Source organism: Fringilla coelebs (genome assembly GCF_963513975.1).
Source record: "Fringilla coelebs genome assembly, chromosome: 3".
Taxonomy (NCBI): Eukaryota; Metazoa; Chordata; class Aves; order Passeriformes; family Fringillidae; genus Fringilla; species Fringilla coelebs.
In genome coordinates this window covers 78,552,552-78,571,736 of record NC_140030.1, presented here as the reverse complement: position 1 = coordinate 78,571,736, position 19,185 = coordinate 78,552,552, and the positions used below count along the sequence as shown (strand labels likewise).

The 19,185-nt window shown below is 34.3% G+C and overlaps 1 protein-coding gene across 1 annotated transcript in view; it reads left to right on the top strand.

Moving 5' to 3' along the window:
- TTC27 (tetratricopeptide repeat domain 27) overlaps positions 1-19,185 on the top strand; it is a gene marked incomplete at its 5' end in the record, with an annotated part of 113,225 nt that overhangs the window by 15,774 nt on the left and 78,266 nt on the right. Inside the window, 6 exons of the mRNA XM_084201922.1 lie at positions 455-595; positions 3,169-3,271; positions 5,540-5,704; positions 9,913-10,049; positions 12,696-12,808; positions 16,965-17,031. Of these exons, the coding sequence (XP_084058048.1) occupies positions 455-595; positions 3,169-3,271; positions 5,540-5,704; positions 9,913-10,049; positions 12,696-12,808; positions 16,965-17,031 (726 nt within the window). The remainder of the gene's footprint in view (positions 1-454; positions 596-3,168; positions 3,272-5,539; positions 5,705-9,912; positions 10,050-12,695; positions 12,809-16,964; positions 17,032-19,185) is intronic.

Here is a 19,185-nt window from a genome sequence, read left to right as displayed (position 1 = left end):
GGAATATCTAGTGTGTTTCAGTGCTGTAGGATTAATTTAATTATAAAATTGTTTTGTTTATGTGCCTGCAAATTGAATGGCATGGATTTGCCAAGCTTTTCTCCTTAGATCACGGGAATGATTATATTACTGGAATGTGTTTGGGGTTAGTTGACTGGATGACACGTGCATTTCAGGTGGGATGAAATCAGTGTCCTGCAGATGATGTTGATGTGGTGTTTCAGGACAGCAAGAAACAGTGCAGAATTTACCATTATTTGGTAAAAGGTTGAGACTCTTAGAGACAGAATTTAGGTTTTGTTTTGGTTTTGCTTTTTGGGGTTTTTTTATGTTTTGAGCAGACATTTTCCCCAAACACTTTAATAGCTTTTTTTTTCTGTTCTATATTACATTACGTTATTTTTTCATAAACTTAAGTTTCCTGAAACTTGTCTTTGTTTTCCCCTTCTTTTAGCCAAAAATGCTGCATGCAGCTATCCTGAAGATGCTGGTTCTAGATGGTGAATCAGTCTATACCTTGACTTCTCATCCTATTTTGCTGCTTATAGCCAGGATAATCCTTGTGAATTCAAGACACAAACTCACATCTCTCCAGGTAAGTATGTGACTAATGACTATGACTACCAGCTACTCCTTAATTGGTTCTCTCGTTCTTCACACCTCATTGAATCATTCTGACTTCTATTTCTTTCCCTGTAGCTCTGAGGTTCTTCCCTCTAAGAAACAGTTAGGACAAAGTGATTGCAATTAATCATGAGTATCTTCTTCTTAAAGATAAGGTGTTTACTCACTGTCTTCCCCAAAACAGAGGGAAGGTGTCTTCATTAGCTGGAAAAATTTGAAATTTTAATACAGCCAACTTTATCAAGACACATACTTTATGATATTATTTGTCAGGGTGTTGCTGGGAATGCCCAGTAGTGCAGCTTGCATGTCCTGTACTCTTTTTAACAAGCTTTTGGGTACTCTTAACCATTACTGTATGAATTCTAACTCTAAATCTCTGTTGTGTATATGTGTTAAAAACAAGCAGACATGATGAAGCACCTCTTAGAGGCTCTGTACCTCCCTTGAAGTTCGGCAGCAGCCTGGTTGGTAGCAGGGTTCTCTGGAAGTGGGGGACTTTTAACAGCAGCAACTTCTCTTTATTGAATTCCAGTTGAACAGAATTTGGCTGGAGATCAAAATGCCACATGGCCTCTCTTTATGCTTCGCTGACAACATCCATTCCCAGCTGGGTCTTTGTATGAGTGATGAATTAAACTGTGTGGGAGATGTTGGCTGTACTGCATTTCTGGAAGCCAAGTTCTTCCATCGTTTTCCCTCTTATTCACAGATGAGTGCTGCTGAATTTCAGCAACTGGATCAGTCAGAGAAACAGAAAATGTACCTGGTATAGAAAATTCCCCTGATGCCTCCCCTACGAATGACATAATGGGAAGCTTTATTCTACAGGGTTGAGGTTCAATTATTTTAATCTACATTAAGTTTGAATAGTAGTTCAAAGGCAACAACTGATAGGAACACTTTCATCAACATGTTTCAAAATGTATTATCTAAAGCATTAATAAAGCCCTGTATGCTACTTTACCTGTAAGAGTAAATGCTTAAAAATAATCTGCAAGTTTTCAACTTGGCTCCCAAAAAACATTGCCAATAGAATATTGTACACAGCTCAGCTGGTTTGTCTAAAACTTTAAAAATATATTCTCACTGATTCTGTAATTTCTAAGTGATAAGCATAAGGCCTCAGGACATCGTAACATTACACTGTATACTCCATTGTGTGGGAAAATTAATACTTCATTGTATAAAGCTAAACTCAAATAATTTGAAACTTGTTACTTAAATTGCCTTTAGGTTTTAAATAAATGATGAAATGGTGGGATCTGACCTCTTTCATGAAGCCTGTTTGTGTGCTTTACTCTGTCCAGCTTGATATCAAAAGTCATCTTTCATTGCTCTTGGAAATAGATGCCATTATTCTTTTTGATAGTTCTTTTCTAAGCACATTAGAATCAGCTCTATATAATTAGTTTAGATGTTTGTGCTTGAATACTGCACAACCCTTAGGTCAGTCTGAAGCGTACCTGCATAAAAAGTTCAGAAGATGGGTGCCTCTAAAACAATCAAACATGTTTAAAAGAAAATTATTGGTATGCTAGCAGCACCAGAATAAATAGCAGTCATTAAAATATCTGTAGAGATGTGCTGTGCATTCACAGATTATAATCTTAAGTATAATTTTGAGACCAGAGTATTGAAATTAATTTTTCTATGCATTTTCTCTTGTTGCAACTAGAGAAGAGGTTAAGAGACTGTGGGAAATTTATGCTTTGTGTACAAAGCTTTCTCAAATCAGGTATTTCCTGGGCTGTGGTTCAGCTCTGCCTGCTGTGGAGGGATTGCTTAGTTCAGTAACATCTTTGCCCTTCTGAAGTTCAACATACAGACATTAGAACTATCAATTGTGATTGTAATGTGTTCTCAAGAGCAATTCTGCTCCTATTCTGCCTCTCTCAGGCTCATTTATGCTGCCACCTGAAGAAATAAAAAAAGGTCAAACAGAACTGGAAAAAATGCATAGAAGGATGACAGCGGATTATCAGAAATACTGAATGGCTTCTGTACAAACAGTAACTAAATAGTTTAGGACTCTTCAGGAAGATTGCTGAAGAATGAGATCATGGCTTTCTATTAAAATAATCTATGTGACACAAAAGAAGATAAGTAGGAGACAGCTGGATTTGGGGTTTTGGTTTTATTTTGGTCCTTTTCTGTTACAAGAGTTCGGAGCTATGAAATCAAAGTGCCAAGTGGCTGCTCCAAAATAAGTGTATGCAAGCCTTTTTTTCTGCTGTTCACAGCATTTCTTAGCAGATGGTGGTACTAAAGATTTGCAGGGTTCAAAGAGCAGTTAGAGAAATTAATAGAGGGAAAATCCATAAAACCCTTGGAGCACTGTAGAACTGCCTGGATATGTTCATCTTAATGCCAGGTTATGGTTGTTTTTTATAATAAAACAGCTGTTTTAGACAGATTTGTATTTTTTAGCAACTAGAATTGAATAGAGCACAAAATCTGTATTTTAAAACCACTTTCCTTTTTTTTTATTTTCTTAAAGGTCTATACTTGTTATGAACTTGAAGTATCCATATTTTCTTTCAGACTTTACCTTGGTGGACTCTAAGATGTGTAAATATTCACCAGCAGTTGTTAGAGGAGAGATCACCTGAGCTATTTACTCTTGCCCAGGCCTGTATAAAACAAGGTATATTTCTAATTACTTATTTTATTGGCTTACAGCATCTCTTTTAAGATATCACAGGGGAGGGGAATTTGTTGTCATAACTGTTGGTAACTGCAGTTACTCTAGGTAACTGCAATGACTAGAGAGGGAACAGAATTTCACTTAAGTTGATATAGACTTGTAAGGCACATGCGATTTTTCAGCTTCTCAGATGAAAATGTGATTGTAGACAAAGGTTTTTTGACAGTGACTTGTTTTGAGACTCTTGGATATGGTTCTCAGAGGTAGATGATATAAAATACACCTGAATATTTAGTGAGTTTCTTTCTGGTAGTTTCTGCTGCCTGGTGCCTCTTACCAGTTTGTTGACTTTCTCACTAAAGCTACTGGTATTTCAAGCAAGTACCTTCATGTTCCATAAAATAAATACTTTTAAGCCTTTTATTGTCTTTGAGTAGGGCTTGAATAACCCACTTGCTTGTCTATATCAAGTTCTCAAGAAAATTTTCTGTTAGTTACTAGAGAAAAAGATCTTCAATATAGGAGAAATTAATTTTTCTCAAGTGTTAGGCCAGTATCATCACATGTGCAAGGATTCCCTGCTGTTCTGAAGCAGCCATTATGCAAAACCAATGGGACTTGGTGCAGTTTGCCATTCCTTTGGCCATGTGCCAAATATAATATGGGGTGCCAGAAGGATGTCATAAATTTGGGACATCAGTGCTTTTGGGCCACTACATCAGTACTAGTAATGATGTGAAGCTTTCCTCAAAGGTCCTTGAAGCCTCAAAGTGCCTAAACCTATCAAGCACTGTGAGTAAATGGTATTTAGGCAGTGGTAAGACTCCTTCTCAGTGTGCCACTTGAGCTCATCCTGTGGCTTTAGCACAAGTAATGTTGTATTCAGCTCATTGAAACTTGCTAGCTGTGGAAAATCTAGTTGTAATGCACAATTAAATACTATGACCTGATTTCTTTTTCCTTTGAAATTATATTGTGTCACTCCATTCAAAAGTTGAGTTTTTGTGTGGTTTCCACTTGTACTTGTATGTCCAGTATTTTGTAGGCTTGGAGTAATATTTTTAAATTACTAGTTTGTGGGTTTTTGAAAAAAAAAAATTAATCCCATCTTTGAAAACGTTGTTACTAGGCAGGATTTATCTATGCAAATTTTGATTTAGTGAATTAAAAAAGCTGTGTAAAAACTATATTCAGACTTAGCAGCTTTCTATATTAAGTGAAAGGTTTTAAGTACTAACAGCAAAAAAAAAAAAGCCTAGGAGGTTTAAACAGTAAAATCTCTTCATGCTAGATTTGACTGCCAATCTCTAAATTAAAAAAAAAAAAATCAGAAAAAATGTTTAAAAATCCTTGATAATACTGTTTTTTATAGTAAGACTTTTTAACACCATTAATAAAACTTATTTGAAAAATTAAGCATCCATTAAGAAGCAGCCTCAGTGCTATAACTGGGTAACCAGTCCTTTTTAAGTACTGTGATGCTGTAAGCTTTTTTGGAATTCTTATTACCTAAATATTTTTTGCAAAATGCAGAAATAAAGCATGAAGCACAAAACCCACTTCCATTTAAGACTAATCAGATATATAATTTTCAACTTAATGTCTGTATTTGCAGGAATATTCTCTTGTAACTTACTGTACTTTGATAGAACTTAAATATTTAACAAGTACAAATGCTTTTATGCTGAATGAAAAAATTCAAGTCTTGTTTCCTAAAGACTTCAGATCTGTTCACAGAGGTATTTTTTCCAGTTCAGATGGAGAACATGATCTTTATCACTCAGGAAGTCAATAATTATTTAAAAAATAAACAGACAAAAAATCAACACACAAAAACCAGCCAAACAGAAAATGTCTTACAAATCCTAAGCCACCATTCAATGCTTGATCTGTGGTTGAAACTTTAATTAGAAGCTTTGTACTTAAGGGGTGGGTATTAGCTCAGTATTTTTTTCTTATGTTCTTTACAAGATCCAATACAATTAGAGTTGTTTGTTTTCTGCAGAGGTGATATTTTCCACTTCAGCTTTGCTGTTAAATGTAAGCAAAGATTGGACTTTTCTTTCTTCAGGAAATAATCCTTAGATATAAAACTTGTAAAATGCTTTAAATTGCATATATCTTCAATACACTGTTAGTGAATTTTTAAATGTGTGAAGGTGTAAAGAGCAACAGATTTTCTCTCATGGTATATTGCTAAAATGGTATTTTTAAAATACCATTCTCCTGAACTGCATTCTCATCTCTTTTCTTTTTCTTAATTTGCAGTGACAGAAGCAGAAGCTTTGTTCATAGGTGGTGAAAGCTGGCACTTAGCAGTTCAGTTCCATCTTGAGTCTGCCTATACATTTTTGTTTTACTATGAATATAAAAAAGCTAAGCACTGTTTCAATATGGCTAAAGACATAACAAAACTGCAGATTAATCTTACCGGTAAGTTTTGCTTGTAAAGTTTAAGAGGATGATTGGTTGGACCAAACTAACCTATGGCTTGTTGGGGTTTTCTGTGACATATCCGATGAATAAATAACTGTACTTTGAAAAAACTTGATGTTTAACAGGTAGGTCTTACTTGTCTTCCAAGAATTAGTATTGCTTGGAAGAGGAATAGGACATCTAGTTAAAAAATCATTCCTGAATGGTTATTTGAGGAGTTGGGGTATTATAAGCATTTTCCTAGTGTTTCATGTCAAATTCTATGTCTAGTTGCATCTGCTGGTGACATGATGAATATTTTTTATGTTGTTTTGTTTTGTTTGTTTGGAGATAGTTATAAAGGTGTCTGCATGATGATTCGATGCAGTCTTTCACCTTATGTGCCACTAGCCTAGATCTACTCTGTGTAAATAGCTTTTAGAAGTCACTCCCAGGTCTGGTATCATAATGGAAAATAAGTAGGGAAGTTAAATTTCTGGTGAACAGAAATCACAAGGAGTCAGTCACTATGGAGATTTTATAATTATCCTTTCAGAACGTATTCTTGGTGTCAAGAAGATCAGAGTGCTGCACTTCAAACCTTCTATGTATAGATATTGATCTGTGGTCTAGCTGGTCCTGCTAGGCAATCAAAATGACATAAAATCATACCTTTTCTTTGTGAGAACTTATGATTGTACCCGAGTAGAAATGCAAAAAATCTTTTTCTAGTTTTTTTCTTGTAGACTTACTAGTGGAAAGTGCTAAGGAACTGAAACTTGCAGCTTCCTTACTTATTATATCACTGTATGTCACAAGGCTCCTGGTCCTTCATATCTAGGTTGGACCTGTAGCTAATCCTATTTATCATTTATATTTATCATTTATATTTATCATTTATATTTATCATTTATATTTATCATTTATATTTATCATTTATATTTATCATTTATATTTATCATTTATATTTATCATTTATATTTATCATTTATATTTATCATTTATATTTATCATTTATATTTATATTTGGAGTTATATTTATATTTGGACTTGTATTTGTATTTGTATTTGTAATTCTTCATACTAGGAATCATTTTAATAATTTTATTTAAAAAAACCTAAGCCACCAGCAGCAAAAAAAAACCCCTAAAACACACAAAAACCCCAAATAAAAACCCAAATAAAAACCCAAAGAAACACAAACTCTCAGAAATTAAGTGGAAGTCCATGCTCATTTATTCAAAGGTTTTTAAAGCTTACTTTTAAAAATGTGTAATGGAAATAAAACACAATAGTTTATATCTGAAGGAATCTATACATTTCAATTAATCCTATGCTCTTTTCCCTGTATGGAACAAAATCTGTGCATGTGGTGTGTTCCAAGTGTGGCATTTATTGTCAGCTTGGTATTATAAAGTACTTTTCTTTGAAATGAGTCAAAAATTTTCTTGTTTTTTTTTATTAAAAACATCACTTCCTATGATGGTACTCTAGCTATAAAAATGATAAAAATGCAATTAACTGAGAATAAGTAAAATCACAGAGACAGTCTTCATCTTGGATTTTTTTTTCCTTTAAAGGAGATCTTCAGATTTTTGATTAATAATTTCCCTAAACCTAACTTAGAAAAAACCTTGTTTGGAGAAGGAAAAAAAAGATTGGATGCAGTGGAATTATTTATATTTTTTATTACTTTACCAAGAGGTTATGATAGTCCCAGAGAAAGATCATGGTGATACAGTATCTTGGAAAAATGTTGTGAAACTCCTAAATGTTCTGTGTTTTATCTCCATAAATCTATTAACATAGTTATGTCTAACCTGAAGGCAAATGAACTGAACTGAACATGTGGGAATTGTTGGCATTCTAGACAAATTCATTTGACATGCATGTTTGGGCTAAATGGGAGGAATGTTGCATCATCGAAAAAGACTTTGGTTTAATGTAAAAATCCAATCTCTAGCAAAGACATTTTTAAGGCTTTTGGGAGGGATTTCCTTTTAAGGAAAGGATTTGGAGAGCTTTATGTGCATTAATGGTTGTAATCCTTACTAGCTGAGTATTGTATTACAACATGGAAATATATATTGTTCTTATAACAGAGTTTTTAGGATCAAGATTTTCTAAAGTTATTTCAGTAATATGTGAATAAATCATATTTGGTTTGTGTAAGTTTTTAAAGTCCCATTAACCTAGATATGTATAGTGTTCATCTTTTATTGAAAAGCATCATTATGCTCCTCACAATGAGTCATAACCATCAATAACTCTACAAAACAATTTCCAATATCCTCTTTGCATATAAATTTAGTGAAATTAAGAGTAGTAATCCAAAATAAATTTAAGATCAACAGATCTAGAGGACTAATGATGCTAAACTCTGAGATCTGTTAATTCTTTTCATACCCAGTAACAGAAAGTATGGCATGTAATATGAAACAGAAAATAAAGTTTCTGTGTAGGTTCCTTTTACTTTGTGAGCATATACCATAGAATGTTGAGGGTTGAAAGGGACCTTTAAAGATCAAGGACAGGGACACTTGTCAGTATGGCAGGTTTCTCAAGGCGTTATCCAGCTGGCCTTGCACACTGCCATGGTGGTGGTGCTAGTGCTATAAACCAACCAATTTTTTTCTCAGCCTTAACACATGTGGTACATATTTTTGAAGTAAAAACCAGTATTTTGTCCCTGTAATAGCAAGGAATTCTTAGGTTTAAAAAATGGGGTGGGAGGTGTGAGGGCATAAACAAATCACAGTTTCTGAGTGATAGTAAGCAATTTTATTGGTATCCAGAATAAGTTTGCAAGAGTTTCTTTCAGCTGTTTAGGCAGTAAGACATAAGAAGTGAATTGCAATATAGTGATTTTCAAGCAATATTAAAATAGGGACTTGAATGCCACTGTGTAAAATTAGTATGAATCATTATCCAGTATTTTGCTCTGTGTCTCTCTCTGCAGTGTGCTGTGTGATTTTCAAAGTGATATTTTTAGAACCTTTTTAATTTCTTCATAAACTCCTAATACAGGGCTTTTCCACTAAAAGGGGCAATTGGCAGAAATGGAGAAATCAGTTTAATTTCTGGCTTCCCTACTCATCCTTTTCCACTTTCAGGAAGAAAAGTGTGTGACTGCTATTTTAGTCCATCTGCTGGATGAGGCTTATGGATCATGGCCTCATCTTCAGGCCTTTGTCACATGAGCAATCATCTTTACCTCAAAGATTTTATTTACTGAAATTTTTTCGAAATTATCACAAAAATAAGGACTTTATTTCATCTTAATTGGTTCTGCAAAGGCCGCATATGGATTGCTAGCAGTGGATTAGCTCTCATTCCTCCATTTTACACTGCCTGTGTGCACTGTATCGCAGTAATAATGGACAAGCAAACCTTCAAATTTTATAGAGTAATTTTTAGCTCCATTTTGGCTCTGGTTAGGAGCTAAAATTCTGTTATTTTAAGTTATTGTCCTGAAATTACTCTTTTATTTCTCTGCATTTTGCAAGCAAGTTGCTAATAGAAGAGGAACAGATGTGTTTTTCCTTACAATTTGGTATCAGTGTCAATTACCCCTTTAAAAACGAATAAAAATTGTCAGTGGTTCCCATAAAGAACTGAAGAAACAACACTGAGTGGGGTTTCACGTTGTGCATTCTGAATATTGGTTAATTCATTATAGAGCCTTCACTGGTTTGCTGTTTCACTCACTCCCAATATTACTTTTATGGTGTCTTACATGCCATATTCCGGTAATATCATGTCTGTGATCCTTCTTCAAATGATCTAACTCTTCAGATGAAGATATGAAATATTTAAAATGATGGCCTGTAAGATATTACAGGATTTTCATTTGCATAAATATCTCCATGTAGTCACTAACTTCTAGCAGGCAAATTGAACAATTGTTTCTGGTTTATTGCTTGGAAATAAGCAGGGAAGTGATGAAACTTGATGAATATGAGTTTTCAAAATGCTGGCTTATGGTGAATTTAATTAAAAGCAGCTTTGCAAGACCTATATAGCTGTGTTTGTGTGTTTGTAATGTGTATTGCTTTGTATGTTTGCTGGCAGTGAGAACACTGCAAAGAGATCAAGCAGAGGTTAACCACTGCTAAATTTCATAGGTTAATTCTCCATGTTTCTGGGGTTTTTTTGGTAGTAACTCTCTAGTATACTATTTAAAAACTGGTTTTTAGTGTTCATTAATATAAACATATTTTCTGTAGGTGCTTTGGGGAAGAGAACACGATTTCAGGAAAAATACGTTGCACAGCTTATTTTGGATGTCCAAAGAACAGATGGATTCTTCCTTCCTCACAGTGAACTAAGTCCAGCTGCAACACCTCTGGAAAGCTTGACAATAGTATGTATCTGAGAAGAATTGTTTTAATTTCTTAAAATGAACATCTTCTGTGGCTTTTGAGGGTGTCTACTAGGGAAAAGTGTGTTGTGCCTAGAGAAACTTAGCTGGGGTTTTCGAAAGTTTATGAAAGAACTGTGGCTAAGTAGTTTGCCTAGTATTAAAGGACAAGGGGTAAAACAACATATGAATGTCTGCAAGACAGATGTGGTTACTCAACTAAAAACATGTTTGCAAATATGATCTTCTGCAGTTCATGCATTAATTTTTAGTGACTAAAAATGATGGAGCTAGGAAAACAGGTGAGAGGCAGATTTTCAAAGTAGCCTGCAAGGCATCACAGAATTTCAGAGATTCCTGTGGACTGACAGACGTATTCAGTTACAGTGAAAGATAGGAAATTGCTCTACTTATTCCTGTGGCATGAATTATGTGAGTTGGTCCTACTGATCTTAAGGGTGTGCATGATGACTTCAATTATAAATTGCTTGAGAACCACTGTATTGATTTAGGATGGCATTTTTCCCCCATAAGGAGATTTAAATTTATTTGAACTTGCTAAAGAAGCCAAAGATTAATTGAGCCATTATGGTCCCAAGTTTATACTTCAAGTAGGAAAGCCTTTATTAAAAAATATTGTGCCTTGGTAGACTTCCAGGTCAAGCAGGGATCTTAAGCAAAAAAAATTGTCAATACTTCTCTATTTCTAAATTGAATGCATCAATATCTTAGGAGACTAATCTAGATTTTTCTTGTTTGCCTATTACCACATCCTTGGTGTTGCATTTGATTTGATGAAACAAGGTTGACTACACGTGTGAAAACTTAGGCTTATGGTAGAACTACATATGGCAACCCCTTATAGGATTGTGAGAGCTCAGGGGAGGCTGCCTGGTGAATGTCACACTTAGTTATAGACTTCAATTACAACTTACCTAGAACTAAATGATAGAATGCATTGCTCTCAGAGTTCCTAACTGGGATGTTGTTTGAATGGTTTTTCCCAGTTACTCACAAATTTCTGAAGTATTTGGTCCCAGGTCGGTTGCTGTGAAAGGAAGGCCTCAGGCTTGAGGTGATGCATAAGGACTCTTGATATGAAGGGGTATGTTAAAGTAGTTTGATCAGTTTTAAACAATTCAGAGCTGTTTTTATGTTTTGAGGAAGTTCTTTTTATATCTAGGAATGGAAGTCACGCTTTAAAGCTCTGGCATACAGTTACGGTTGAGTTCAGTTGATCAATATTTGTAGTGAAGCTAAAGTAATTAGTACCATTTATACAAGTTAGATTTTTAAAATTATTTAGGCCTGGAGGAGGAAATTGTAATTTACGTTACACCTGATGAAGTATTATTGTACTAGTTCTAAAATAATTTTCCACTGGAAGTGGTAGATAATCCTTATATAGTCTAATACAGTAAAAGAAGAAAATGATGGTAATAAATTTGACTTTAAAACTGTGAATATCTTCCTTATCCTCTTAAAATAAAAACTTATTTTCTTCACATTCTCTGTCAAATCACAATTTCCTTTCATTTATGTAGCGATAAAATACTGTTGGTGAATGCATATAACTCACTTCAAAGCATTCCTGTTTGCTCTTTGTTCTTCTGTGGACCTTCATTTTGATCTTGCCAACGGAAGATATGAATGAGAAACAGCTACTACTGGGACACTGAAGGGAAATTAATAGGAAATTTGAAAAACTGTTAATATAAATCCATTATCTGTTTTTAATAGTTTGTAAAAACTACTACTGGTAACTAAAAACCAGTAGTATGATAATTGGTTTCAGGACCAGTTGTCTTGGTTTGGATTTGTTTTTCAAGGGAAGAAGGAAGAAGTAGTATTACAGCTACTTCCTCTTTGCTTGCAGCCAAGGAAATCTTTCATTGTTTTCAAACAAACACAGATTCTATGAACATGTTAGTTTGCACTTTTCAGACATAGATTATATTATTTTCTTCTTCAAGTTAAATAAATGATAGACAGTGAACTACAGGTAGCATGTTTTTTTTGTAAAACTAAAGACTCTTTAAATAGAAAGTGTGTTCCGGAGGAAATTTTATGGAAAATCACAAGTAGTTGTCCAAGAGCAAAAGTTTTCAGAATGTGCTGGCTCAGTGAGGTCTTTTCAGTCTCTGGGTTTTTTTAAATTTACCTTTACTGCCAGAAGTCATGGCTTTTGTAGTTGGCTTTTACTGGTACTTAAAAGAGATATCCTTAAATTACAGATGTCCAAGGTGGCTAGCCTGAAAACCCACATTAATGACCATAACATCAATCTGTTTCAGTTGTCTGTACGTATATTATAGAGGATGAATTTGTTGATAATTCTATGAGCAACAGTTTGAAAAGGGAAGCTGCCTTCATGCTTATTTAAATAGAAAATTGATATTAGCTAACCTTAGAGTTGCTCCAAATGCTGTTCGTCATGCATAAGAAACAGTATATTTGTAGGAGAAACGTTTTGGGTGATAATTCCTTGTACTGGCTTCATTACTTAGTTATTCTATCGTAATGGTAAATTACTTTCCATTGTGTCATTCTTTAATGGTAGTATTATCCTTTTTCAAACAAGTCTATATTTTTTTATATTTGAAGGCATAATCCTGTCTATTTTAGAATATTCTTTTTTTCTTCCAACAGAATTATGATTTAAATGATGACACAGTGCTTAATGAGATAAAATTAGCAGATGCTGATCAGTACCAGGTACCTGATTTGTGTGCAGAAGAGCTTGCTGTAATCCTTGGAATATGGTAAGTTGGTTTATGGTTACTTTAAGAAAAACCCAAAGAAACAACTGCATGAATCATTGTTACAATGAAATAATGAAATGGTGAGTTGATGGGACTTTTTTCCCTGCTGTATAGTCTGGCTAAAAGGCTAAAAGATTTGCATTATAGATGGCTAACATTTTCAGTTCTCTCACAGTGAGCTTTAGTGTCCAGTTCAGAATTTCAGCAATATTTCATTAATAGTTATATTGTTGCTTTATCTTTAAAAAGCTTTATACTCTTTGCGCTTCAGGTTAATTACATTTCAAATATCCGCTGGCATTAGCTACCATACAGTGATAGCACTTCAGTAGATTTTGAAAACATATTTCAGATTCTGCAGTTGGCAGCTTCCTGTGAGGATCAACCATCAGGCAAAACACTGCCCTACTATTCACTGAAATGGGAATACTTCTATAAATTCAGTGTCTTTTGCTAGTTAAAAACTATAGTATAAAGTCCTTGTGATTCTGCAACTTGTTTTTTTTCCCCTTTTAGAAATTATACGCTACATGGATTTTGTAAATAGCATAGGAGTACTAAAGGCAGGCTTGAGGTCTGAGGATCAGAAGTTAGGGCATGTAGAAGTATAATATAGTCAGTCAGTGACTTTGGTGCACCATCACTGACTCTCAAAGTGCTTTTCTGATTTATGAGTTGCAAAATGATGGAATCTCTTAGATCCAGTTTGAGGACCATGTAGTGAAGAGTAGGTTGACATAAATTCTTAGCCCACTCACTTTTAGTCTTCCACACTCTGACTCAAGCCAAGGCAAAGCCTTTCCCTTCCTGAGGACCATTTTCATGAGTACTCCATTTTTTAATGCAGTATTTTTTTAGGTTCAGGTTATATAATCCTTCCTGTTCCCTCCCTTCTGAAGGAAATTTTAATTTACCTACCACTTTTTCTTTTTTCTTTTTTTTTTTTTTTTTTTTTTAAGGGTACAATGTGAGTTTTACATTGGCTGGCTACACAGTAGGTCTCTTGATCACAGTGTTTGAGTTTGAAACTATCATTGTCATGTTCTGAGCAGTGGTTAGGAACCATATTGACTACCAGTTGTTTTTGGCAAGACAAAACTAAAGACAACCAACCAAACCAAATTCAGTGTTGCTTCCCTATAGGAATGATAAATGTCATTTAGTGGGTGAGGTAACGTTAAGCAACTGAAGCTGTCTCAGTCAGAGACGGAGACAAGATTTGGGATCCAGCCATGTTGCAGAAAGGGTGTTGTAATAAGATGCCAGCTTTGAGAATTCTTCTTGTAACAGAGTAGAGTTTAGGTTTGGATTACTGGCTGCACCCTTGGTGTCCAAACTAGCTATTGGTATGTCAGTTTGTGACGAAGCATAGTTATGTTAAAGCATTTTGCATTGGCTTTTAAGCAAAACATTCTTCTCAAGCCTTCTTCTGTGCTTTAATGCATGAGGCATGCAGTTCTGGAGGGTAAATGCTTCATTTAATAATTAATAAGTTAGCTTTAGAATTCCTGTAAACTGCTTAATTTTTAATAGCTTTAGCAATGTTCTTTAGCGTTCTTCATCTTTCAGAATCAGTTTTTGAAACAAGTATGTAGTCACAATCCAGAAAGTGATGCTTTGATTGCTGTTAATTCTACTGTTTCAAATATGGGTCATTAAATCCCAAAGTTTGTAACTCATTATTTAAGCTGGATACTTTATCCATTAGGCTGTCAAGGTAGACCTGATTAATCAGATTTAAGAATTGGTCGTAAGCTACTGTCAATTAGCTTTTGCTGTTTTACTAGAAAATATCTTTTTCTGCTGCACAGTCTTACTCCAAGGTTCTGTTTAATCTGTCTAAAGAATGTCTTTTTCTCATTGTTTTCTTTCCCTCTTTTATTTCAATAAACTCCTTAAGATTCAAGAACGGTGAGAAAATAGCTTACAAAACTGAATGATGTGATGATTGGTGACTTCTCTTCATATTGTTATGAAAAGATCCCTCATCACATGTCTTACTCAGTAGATCCTAAATTCCACTCAGATTTCAACTCCTGAAATTCTTTGGAATGAACTGGTTTATCTGTCTTTGAAACTAGAACAAATACAGGTCACAGAAATTAAATTTTCACAAGGTAGTCTGACAAGAGCTAACACAGTCATTAGAAATGCTTAAAACTAAGGTACAGTTCTACTCTAGATTCAGATTCAAATTATAGCTTTAAATTTGATTTCATTCAGTATAGAAAAATAATTAAAACAATTTCGTTGTTCTCATGTCTTTCAAGATTTACATTTCTGTACTTGTCTTCAGGCTTTGTAAATGGCTGTGGCAGAAATGGAAATCAGAGATCTATTTTAGCACTGTTTTTATCTAAAAGAGCTGCATCTATGAGCTTCAAAAAGCTCTGACAGAAATTGATCTAGAATAAGAAGAGGAATAATCCTTCCTGCTTGAATCAGTTTATTTTTAGGATGATGAAAAATAAGTTCTTCTTTTGTTGCAATTTAACTGTCCCTTGGTTTACCTGTGCTTTTCAAGGGCTATGGTCATGTCATTTAACATTCTAGTTGCTTAACTGCTGTTGAGTTGGTACTATCCTTGAACTTTTCTTGCTGCCTTTTTTTTCCTCTTTTTTTTTGGTTGTCTCCCTCCCCCCCATGCATAGAGAAACTTGCTGTTGTTTACCTGAAGTCAGTTGACTGGAGTTAACTATGTCCAGTTGACTAGAAGTCTGTCTGCTAGCAGCTGGCATTAGATATGGAAAAAATGTTTAACTGAAGCAGTGAAATTCTTTATGACTTTCCTGTTTGCATGAAGATTTTCACAAGGCAGGGAAAAACCATTGAGATAGATATCTATATATAGATATTGATCAGAATTTCTTTCCTAGCAATGTTACCTAAAACTTTTAAAACAGTGCACCAACAGCATAGGGTTCTTTTTTTTTCATGCGGGGAGATGAGGGAAAATTTATTGAAGCAATAGTTCATAAACTTTCCTTTATGTCCTTCTGGCCACAGTCAAATAGCTTGGTGAAGATGATGGTATTGTGAAATCAGCATAAATGGTATGAAGTGTGTGTGGAGCCTCCATCATAGGAAGTTGGGGGAACAGACTAAGTAACAGTCTGTCTGGAGAGGTTGCAGGAAGAAGAGCTGGAAGAGCTCTCAAGTCACCTTCTAGAAATTGTAGTGAGTAGTCTGTGTGCATTTAAGTAGAATAAATCATGCGTGAATAACCAGGCAAAGTAATCTCCAAAGTAAGTTATGTAGAGGGTGTAATTTCAGTCTGTAACCTATTATCACAATAAGTATCTTTGCAATTTTAGCCTAGAATATGAAGCGTGCTCCAGAATTTAGTGTGATAAGTTAGGGCTTATGTATATAGCCATTATATGGGTTTGGTGATGATCCATCATCTGTGGTACAGTTTAGGATATATTTTCACTTGGTATCTTTGGTTTTAATGAGGAGCTTGAATTATAGCTTTTGTTGGTTTTTGTGCAATTTGGTGATATCTCTTGTAGTATGTTTGTAAATGTTGGGGAGCTGTTGTATGTAAGGAAAACATTCACCCACACAGAGTTGTAAGCCAGATTTCTTTATCATATCTGTAAGCATATCCAACTCTGAATAAAATAATTTTACTTCTCACCTCTGTGTTTTCTTCTGATTTTCCCCCTATGAATAGTTCAAGGTAATGGTAATGCTGGTTAGTGAGAGATGGACTCGTGTGGTCATGTATTTTGAGTGACTAAGAGGGTGTTTGTCTGAGATTACCCTTCAGCACTACTTTAGCATTAGTACTTTTTTGATTTGTAGAATCTGCATTCAGTTAGCTATAGGATTTTAACTAAAAACAGATCTCTGTGAAAGCAAACAATAAATTTTAAACTTTTTTTAGGATTAGTGAAATTGTTATTCCCATAAGCCTAAACTGAGTAAGACATTTCACTTGACAATGGTGTTGGGAAGGTACTTCTAAAATATCTTAGTCCCCTAAATGGTTCTTTATTTCTGTGTGTTCTAGGTTATTTTCTGCACAAAGCATACTCCCATTTGTCATTTCCAGAATGTCCTTCAGATTTCTGCAGGTTTGAAAAATGTGTTCTGAATAAAGTTATTCTAAAGATGAAATCAGCATTGTTTTATTTTTCTTTTCTTTTTACAGTATAGACTTCCAAAAGAATAATCCAATACACAAATTAACTGAAGAGGAAATTCTGGCTTTTACTTCAGTAAGTAACTAACCTAGCACTTAATATTAAGCTTTTTTCACTTAATATTTAAGTACCAAGCAATAATCTGTCAGTCACCCTAATCAGGAAACTGTTTGTAAACCAAATTTATGTTGGTAGTCAGATATTTCATTATTTTTTTCTTATTTAAAGAAATTAAACTATGCTGAATTTTAACATTATTCTCAGCCATCATCATGCGGAAAAACTTGACATCTAAAAATTTAATTTCACCTCAAAGCACATACAAAACATTTTCATGTGTTTAAGTTTTATTCCCTATATGAATTATAGCATAATATGTGACTAAATAATTGTACAGCAAACTCTTATTGTGACATTAGTGTTGAAGGTGCTTTTCTTTAAACAGTGTTCAAGAAGAGTTCTAAAGCAATTTTGGCTTTATTCTGTCAAATTTATTCAGTCTGTATCAGATATTCTGCTTAGACATGTTTCTTCCCAGTTCAGTGGCTGATTTGCTGCAGAACAAATCTGTAACTTCCAGTGAAGCTTTGAAAAGTCTCAGTATTTTTTATGTAGTTATTATTTATTATTTTTTTACTTAAGGCACAATTTGCTTCTGCCCTGATCTTTTCTGGTTTAGTGGGGTTTTCAACATTAGTTTAGATGGGAGGTTGTAGGAGGAAAGGCTTGTCGTTGTGTTTTCTTTTTTGCTTACTTTCCACAATGTTAGACTTAAGTTTGGGTGCAGGAAAGAGGACTTGCTCTCCTACCTAAGCCTTGTAGTAAGAGGCTGTATTGCTGTAATAGTGTCATCTGAAAAAGTAAATTATGGGATCTCAGCAAAAACCCCTTGGATTTCACTTGAGCTAGAATCTTAACCACTGACTGTTGTAGTTATGTGAAAAGATCAAGGACAGTAATCTAAGATTAACTATAGTAATGTTTGGCTGAGGGTTTTTTGTAAAATGAGGTTTTTTTTTTAAAAGATAATCCTAATCTTACTAGATAAATGTAAAATAGGTTGGTTTGGAAGTACTGTTTGTTTAGGCCCCTCTGCTAGTACAGTATGTGTAAGAGGAGGATGCATGAGGGAATTCAGTGAATTGCTGTAAAACAGTTTGGGATTGTAGTGCTATAATTCCTCGTTATATAATTTCTGAAGTATTTTGTTATGAACTACAAATTTGTTCTGGGTTTGGTGCGTTTTGTTTTGTTTTTGTTTTTTCCCAAAAGGTAGGAACAGAGAGCAGGAAAAAGTTGATCTGTAGAAAAAACGAGACTGTCCACTCTCCTCTTGTAGTAATTGAAGTATGTTAAAAATAAGAATATTAAAGAATGATGACGATTAAAGGGGAACAAAAGATTACAGAAGTAATAAACGCATATAAAGTAAGGAAATGTACACACAAAAGAAGCCTGTAGGAGTGACACCAAACTGGTGTACTGAGTACTGTAAGCTTTTTTCAAGAATGGTGAAACTATTACAATACAGTTTTCCCCCCAAAAGTAATGTTACTACAAATGTATGAAGTTTTAAGACATGCATGTAATTTCATTAAGAAAAACCCTGCCATTTTTGTTGTTAAAAAAAAAAAGTTAAAACAATATTTAAAACTATAGAAGTAGGGTTTTCTGTGAAAACTTGGAGTTTTGCTTCTCATATTTTATTTCCAAACTCCATGAACTGTTCTTGTATACGCCTTGCTTCAGTCTCCTCAGTACCATTATTGTTCACATCATTACTGGGTGGAGAACCAGCCATTATATACCTGAATCTTGAGATAACTTCTCCATTTATTCTATCATTTTTATATTAAATGGAGTGATATTGTGATAATAGAATATCTTTAACAAAATTGACCTTACTCCTGTAGTGGTCTACTTCCAGAATAAAGCAAGTATATACTTTAAATATTTTTAAAGTTTTACAGCAGAGTAGAAAGAGTCAAGGTTGGCTGTGCACTGGGGAAGAGATAATCAGCCTTCCTGTCATCCTTTATCAGACATTGCTTGACAGATAACCTGTTAGAGCAGATGTAAGAGATCTGTTGGGAGAATTCTTCATCATGATGGGAAAATCAAACTGCATTTTTCTGCCATCTAGTGGCTGATGCCTCAAAAATCACAGGACAGCTGATTAACTTACTCTTTAATTATTTTATTGCAATGATTATGGGGAGCTTATGTTTT